The sequence below is a fragment of the Varroa destructor genome, unplaced genomic scaffold (assembly GCF_002443255.2).
Source record: "Varroa destructor unplaced genomic scaffold, Vdes_3.0 BEIS01000005.1, whole genome shotgun sequence".
NCBI lineage: Eukaryota > Metazoa > Arthropoda > Arachnida > Mesostigmata > Varroidae > Varroa > Varroa destructor.
In genome coordinates this window covers 14,335,390-14,343,267 of record NW_019211458.1, presented here as the reverse complement: position 1 = coordinate 14,343,267, position 7,878 = coordinate 14,335,390, and the positions used below count along the sequence as shown (strand labels likewise).

Genomic DNA, 7,878 nt, shown 5'->3' with positions numbered 1-7,878 from the left:
GGACGGCTATGGGCAAGTTGGAAAACCGGGTTATGAGAACTCGCTTGAGTTGGCCCACTCGTTTGGTGATACTGCCCGAAGGTTGGAAACATAGAAAAAATATAAATGACTTATAATAATTATTATTACTACTATTATCGGACGCAATTAACCAAAGTTGTGACCTAGTGGACAGAAGTGGAGCATTTCTTTGTCAAATGCAAATGCTGCACTTCTGTTACTCTATATAAGTACGTACCAGGGTGCCTTAAGACTCGGCCATACTGTTGCTTGACACATAATTATTTTCATCGTAGCAAATCTGAAAATCATAGGTTTAAATTTAAGGTATCTAATCGTGGTCGTAAATAAAACGCACACATCGAATCTTCAACACTACATAATTACATTAGATAATTATTCTAAAAAAGCTATGGCTCAAATAAGCAGTAGAGATTTGCACTCAAGTTCCTATAGCCCATTGAAACCGCTGTATATATTCTCTCTTGCCTAAGCGGTAATTCTTTCATCGTTCCGCGTTTACTATTAAGGCAAAATTTATATAACACGCGTCATTCATATCTCTTTATTACTTTTTTTTTTTTTTTTTTTCGAGTTACAAAGCGAACCACCCGTCTAGTCAATGAATTCTAATCGTGAGCCCTGAAAGCAGCCTTTTGTTTGTAAAAGGTTACAGGGTCAGTGTAGCATTATTTCAGCCTACTGCGCATTGATTGTTATTGCAGCAAAAAAGTTTTTGTTAGTTCCTTAGCTTTGATTACGTGTCAATAACTATTTAGGGTAAACATCATTGTCTAGTTAAACGGGTTCAGGTCTGTTCCGTTTGTGCCTTCCTAGATAAGATCCGACTTTCGCTTTATTCCAGCTTCAACAAGTAGAACTTTGCCCAATAAAATACAACCTGTATATTGTTACCTGTACATTTGACGAATACATTTTAACAGAAAATCTTTTAGTTTTTCCCCTTTCAATACGGCCACTGTACTGATTATGTCACATACGCACGAATTTTTCACGCAGGCGCGGGACCCTCTTTCCATATTAATGTCTTACAAGCTCGCTTTTATTTTTTTTCGTTTTTGAAAATCCGCACGTTTTTGTTTATGCCTATCCCCATCAGACCTATCTGATCTCAAAGCGCATATTGCGTTAAAGCCATTGGCTAACCTCTAGCGTTTATGAGAATGACATACATTCTGAGCTCAATATGCACACAAGGAAATATAAACACAAAGAACAAGGTTAGATAAGCATTCAATATTACCATGGGGTATACAAATTAGGCAAATTTGAACGTAGCGTTTGTAGAATGATAATAAAAATGATAACGAAATATTAAAAATAAATTATTCTACAAATGGACTTTTTATCTAAAGGAAATAAATCGATAACTCACACAATATCCATGTCAATCGAGCACACGTATAGCGACAAATGGTGAAACTTAGTACATATTCGTAGCTTTTTAAATTGTCTTACTGTGTCCGGTGTTCACTCGCATTCGGATGTTTCCAAATTGGGCACCAATGATGGACATAATGGCCCCAGGCATTACTGACGGCTCTCCCGATGAATGAACCGATAACTTCCCGCGTTAATTTGTACCTGCGAATAGTTAAGAATCGTTTCATGCGACAACGTACTCATTGGCGGCTCTTGGTACCTTCACTTAGGTTGGATATAATACTTCTTTCTTCCGAACGTGCTTCCACAGCTCATCGTATGACTTCACGTAGATTATGTTTACGGCGACTTCGCTTGCTTCCGTCAAAGAAATAACAATTACTAGTAAACTGAACCCATATCTATGCACTTACGTTCAGAAAACATCAGTTGCAGTAGCGACAATACCAGTCTTGTAGAAAACTGCCAAACGTGAGTCAGTAGCGCGGAGAAAGCTAGATAACCGCCATTGGACAACCTGTGCAGAGCTCGAATGGTGCTACCAGCTGAGATAATAACATCCGCACTGAGGAATCGTTTTTCGAGAACTGCAACGATCTCGGTGAGTCTTAGTTGGAAGAGAGATGTAAAGTATCGAGTACATAATCAGCGCGTCTCACAGCTAAACTCCGAGTGCGAGGAAGAGTTTGGGAGAATAACATAGAAAATGCATACGGACGTAGCAGTAACAATGATGGGAGCGTCTATTCTATTTTATATGCGTCACTGTCGACGTGAGGATCTGTGAAAACTCTTAAGTATTATAAAGAGCTTCGATAAGAGCTTGTTAAAAAAACGTTACGTGAATGGGTGCATCAAGATAGATACCATCATCGGACAGTGCTGATTTCACCGTGCTCATTTTCTCAATGATGATATTTCCTTCGTGCAAGAAACAAAATGGCCAGTTAATATGTCTGTAATAGACGATGCTGAAATTTCTCGTTGACCACCATGCCACGTCTTGGTGATTTAGCACCTAGCGTTTTCTTATTCCGTATTGCTATTAAAAACACCATCGCTGTTCTCGTTACTGACAACCATTGGCACTCATTGCGCTTAGGGACCTTAGTATTGTATATGGTTCACCCATAGTCTTTAGGTTACAGTTTAGATTTCTGAAACAATATTAAGCGGAGAGAGGTGGGCAAGAAGAACCGGCAATGACAAGCAACCGTTACAGACGATCAGTGCATGTTATGCTATACAATCATTCATTCGTGAGTATATTTGCATCATCCGCGCAGAGATCTGCACGGAGACAGATACAGGGTTTTGCACGCAGAAGCAGCTGAATTAACGTGTATATGCATGTGTACGTATACGTCCTGTGAGTAAATATACAAATATTTGTGGAGGTTCAGGTGGTGAAGTATACACGAATACTTTTACGTACGTCTGTAATATTATTGTATGGCACAGCATATTTGTTCGTTTCTCTTCCGATATATATATCGGAAGAGAGTGGTATAACCGGTCATTCCTTAGGCAAGTAAGTTTAATTCTTAAATACAACGCTATTGAAGCGTATTGCATACACAGACTTATTATCGACTTCAATATAATGAGCTAGGTACGAATGCAATGAGGTTTGTTCAAGCACAGCTTGAATACGATGCAACTTAGCCAGGGATTCAAATATATTATTACTCGAAGATAATATCACCGAAGCCGATTTCTACCCGTACCCGTGTGGCTTATCCGTTGACATATTTGTTGCTAAGGGCCACAGAAATATGCAGTAGCTAAAGCTCAAGGGGCAGAAAAAACGGGTCTTTTTGTGCATACATCACTCACTTCTTTTGTCATATGCATAATAGGCCACCCAGCACCTTTATAATATAACACTTAGCGCCGTTTTCTCTTACAAAGGGCGACACGAGCGTTCTATTAATTCTTCGGAGTTTCTACTGCTACCCGAAGATTTTGATGTACATACAGACCGATGTTGTAGGCCTTTACTACGTCATTCCAAATGAGAAACTCTTTTGGCGGTTTGTAATATCCTCGGCCATCGTAACTGCCTTCAACACCAAGCAGTTTCGACATAACATCTGTCGCGGCAGCTGATACTCCGTTATCGGTGTGACGCTTTCCTAGATAGTAGTCGCTTCCTGGGTAGGACAGGTGATCCCATGCCACAAGCTTGTACAGATGATACTGGGAGAAGTCGTCCAGTTGGTTATCGTGGGTTTCCTGAAATATGGCCGGCATCGACAGCTGAGGTTTCAAATGGGTCAAATAGGGTCGAACTCTGTATGAAATATGACCCAGAATGGAGGTCGTCGACTTGCCTTTGTAAGGCACGAACACGACATAGTCAATGTTAATCCAGCGCTTATGATTATTCGACAGAATATTGAATAGGGTCTTTTCAAGGTAACCGGGAAAAACTTCGATGAAGTCACCGGCGAAGAGGCCGCACCCGATACCAGGCAGTGTTACCAGAGCCTTGTTTCTTTCAGTGGCAGTGTCGTTGATATAATCGAAGACGGGCATCAACCGTCGGCACATCAATGTGGCGTATTTATCAAAGCTAAGCCCTTTATCTTCATCAAGAACTTCTTTGAGATCAGGCGAATTCGGATTCGATAGTAAAGCGCCGGGAACGAAAAGCAGATGCGCCGGAAACGGTTCGTCGTACGGTATAAACTGTGGATCATAAGTGCTCCACACACCGTTATCAAACACTGTCACCTCAACGGCAACACATATATCCCCCAAAATGGATACTTCTTCTGGAGTCCAGTCGCTACCATCACAGCGAAGTTTGGACTCAGCGAATATGCACGGAACTTTCGTTTTCAGAAGAAATCCGATGAACTGCTCCGTGGTGAGATCAGCCAGTGACACGCCTTCAAGCTGTCTTGAGAGGTACGCTCCAGGCTGCTGAGGCCCAGCTTCAAGAAGTTGTTTATAAGCGACCACTTTACCCAAGGTTTCAGACGAAAGGAGAAGCTCATAATTGGGCTTGGTCAATTCGCACATAATGGCTGACTGTAGTTGAGGTATTATTCTGCTCGATCGTAGTGGAAATCACCTAGAAAGAGATTGCACAGAGCTCCGACTAAATGTTGATGTTACCCTAATAGCGCTGAACGGTCAAGAATCTGTGCTTCCCATTCTAATATTAAAGTGAGATGATTTACGTTCAATTTACCCGTGTGTTTGTTCAGACACGTTTATCTCTGAAAGGCGATACTGGATATATACTGGATTAAGCCGTCTAGACAAAAATGCCCCGGTATGGTATTTATTTTGCCCGACACGCATGAAGCAAGTTTTGTTAAAAGTAAATTGTGTCAGTCGTTATAAAAATCGCTATAATACAGCGGGCGCAAATGAACAGCCGCGATATGTTAAACTGCCCAACAAGATCGCAACGACATAATCATTGGTGCAAGGGTTCGGCGGCAGAACAAAAGACTGATGGGTTCACAAGAGCAAACCTGTCATTGAAACGCTGACCTGAAGCATAAACAACTTATCTAACTTAACTTAGGCGCGGCGAGACCGCCTTTATCCAGCTGATTAACGTAACACGAATGAGCTAAAGCATAGCACGAGCAGAATTAAAGCCAGTTTGCAGCAACAGCAAACACGTCTTTCGAAGTTAGAGTCGTTTGAAGTTAACAGGCACAGTGATGTATCGCTCTTCGCTTCATTCGGGACGAAAACGTCATTGTCTCGAATGAAGGTGTTACAAGTAAATGCACGTTAGTGGGTAACATAAAAAAATCCTTATGCGGGTTTTTAGCCAAATTAGACAAAATAGATAAGTCAGACCTCTTCTATGAACCAACGGGTTTATGCGTTTGAAATTCTCTTACCGCTGCATATATACTTAAATACCAATTATATATTATATAGATAAACGAACAATGTTTACGGTTCGAACGCTACAATGCGTTGTCATTAATTAAGGAACGCCAAACAGTATATGCAGTAGTATATACATTAAGGTACCCAACTTGAGTGTTCTTAGGTATTTTTGTTTTTCACGTCTCCTGTTTCTATTTCCACTGTTATGGCATACAGTTTGCCCAGTCACTCCTGGAAATTCGACGATTATGATTCACGATTGCTGCGTGAAATGTAGTTCTAGATGCTAGGACACAGATCTTGATTAAATATTAATTGCCAGAGACCATTCTATATCATTCGGTAAATATTAATTAGTAACACGAACTGTGTCCACCCCTAACGGCCTCCAACATCAGTCTCTTACCTTAAGCTGGTAGAACTTAAGGCGCAAGCTCGTACAGACTTAATAATAAGTCGATGTCCATATGGGAAACATCCCATTAGAGTTGCGACCACAGCAATTGCCACCGAGGTCCCGACTGGCGCCGCCATAAAACAAATTATGCAAATGGACCTGCGTAAGTTCTGTCTGTAAGTTGGTGCCGGCGAATATTAACAACGTCGATAACAGCGGCACTGACCCTACTACAATATAGCTCACAGACTAATAACAGCAGACTACAATGCAAACCTTTGATAGACTGATGATTGCTGATGGCAGTCCGTTGGTACCGTCCCCCACAGAGGTAGACAGCCTGCGTAGCACTAAACAGAACGAGACGACTCCCAAGGATACCAAACACAATGAGAGAGAGAAAAAAAATTTACCACTTTACCAATGGCGAGCGAGCTAAACTGGTCAGAGTGGCACAGCTTGTTTCTGTGATGGCGCACTGGTAACCTAGGGAGAAGTGAAGCGTTACAAGTTTAAAATGGGACTCAGATACACTTCAATGATCTCTGCGATCTTTGATCAAATATTTCTTAATTTTCGTTAATGCTTCTGATCAAGCGAAAATCGGGGATAAACTCGTAACTGATTGTAAACGGAGAATTAGGAACAAGCTTCGACAAGATGGAAGTAGAAAACCTTTGAAACTCTGCTTGCTAGCTATAAAAGGTACTGCTTGATAGGTATAGGAATAACAGAACATTTGTTTGGGATGGCTTAGTCTTATTTTCTGCTACTGAGACTGTTACTGTCATCGATACTTCGGTTACCGTATTGATCACGTTCGTCCGTCCGCTCTGCCGATGAGTAGCTATCGTCGGAGCTCGGCAAAGCTAACGTTGATCCAGATGTTGACCGCGTGGCGGTGGCGAGTTATTCGTTGTCAAGGAAACGCTGGTAGGACTTTGAGCAAGGACAGCCTCTCTCAACGCCATTCAAGACAGGGTTTTACACGGCACGACGTCCAGCGAAGTGCGGCGGCACAGAAGGCGTGCTGCTGTTCCTGCAACAAGTCTGCATCTAGTGCTTTAGAAAATCTAGGAAATTGCTGTTTGTCCGAGTCAAGATACCGAAATACTGAAAAAAAATGTAAAAATAGCGTTTCAGGGTAATCCCATGCCACGAAACAGCCTTGTTGAGTATTCGTGGCTCTAGAGTTCGTTTTTGATAACACATAGCTTAGCAAATTCTGTTTTAGCTATTTTTTAGTTGACACAGTGAGGTCTACCAAAGGTAATACGTATTATCCTCAAATGTTTGGGATATTTCGCTGTGTATTTATGTCGGAGTTGGGGGCGAGTATATTCGTAATGCTGTAACTTTCCGGGAAGGTATTTACTTAGACAAAGGCCCCAGAAGGACGACAATAGCCCGTGAATATATAGCTAAGCCTTTTATAGTCACTCACAGGAATTTTTGTTCTGTATTTTGTAAAATAAATATTATCTGATTAGTGGACAACCTATGTTCAACTGTAAAGTTTCACTGCATTGGACGTATAAGCTCCAATAAAAAATTAGATTTTTTAAAAAGTGCGTCCACTGGAGTGTGCTCCGTGAAGACTTGACTCTGAAAGGTCTAAAGAAAATACTAAATTAATATAATATAGTTAGATTACTAGGTATAGTAGAGGTAATCTTTTAACAAAATAGAAAAATAATAAGGAAGCTATTATGAACGCTTCAAATGAAAGATGTTGAAGGGTATCCAAATTTTAAACGAATGATTCCAAATTAAGGGACCATGTTAGACGTTCAAATATCGGTTGGTATTGCTGCAGTGGCTATGCTGCATTGTGAGCCGCTCTAATGCCGTTGGTAGTTGCGTTCTTCGCCCACGTTAAAAGTTCGAATTGACTGATGCAAATCGAGGTCAACTCAAGTAGATCGAAAGTAGGAACATAAAAATGGATTTTGTGAGGTAAAGTGCGGCTATATGGGACAGGAGCCATATGGGCTATACTTTTTTTTAGGTGAATACATTTGAGAATAATTACAAGCGGAGTAATATCGAAAAATACTAAATGAAGTTTCAAATCATGGGAACCGGCTCTGCAACTGTGGCCAAACGATAGATATATGAGCTAACACTAACACTATGTAACATCTCTATACCGCACTCTTTGTCGAGTATTTAAAAACATCACGCACTAATTATAGCAATAATTGTCATATAGAATA

The 7,878-nt window shown here is 40.8% G+C and overlaps 1 protein-coding gene across 8 annotated transcripts; it reads right to left on the bottom strand.

Moving 5' to 3' along the window:
- Positions 1-242: 242 nt before the first annotated feature.
- LOC111251513 (uncharacterized) lies at positions 243-6,942 on the bottom strand. 8 transcript variants are annotated; one of them, XM_086989249.1, is made up of 5 exons: positions 6,927-6,942; positions 5,939-6,701; positions 1,818-4,483; positions 1,480-1,605; positions 243-301 (listed from the first exon to the last, which is right to left on the bottom strand). In XM_086989249.1, the coding sequence occupies exon 3, from the start codon at positions 4,429-4,431 to the stop codon at positions 3,334-3,336; it is 1,098 nt and encodes a 365-aa protein (XP_086845375.1). In that variant the 5' UTR covers positions 4,432-4,483; positions 5,939-6,701; positions 6,927-6,942; the 3' UTR covers positions 243-301; positions 1,480-1,605; positions 1,818-3,333. The 8 variants fall into 8 exon arrangements, with proteins under 8 accessions (XP_086845375.1, XP_086845377.1, XP_086845376.1 ...); XM_086989251.1 differs by lacking the exon at positions 6,927-6,942 and adding an exon at positions 5,672-5,821 and having other exon boundaries at positions 5,939-6,866; XM_086989250.1 differs by lacking the exon at positions 6,927-6,942 and adding an exon at positions 5,672-5,786 and having other exon boundaries at positions 5,939-6,866.
- Positions 6,943-7,878: the final 936 nt, after the last annotated feature.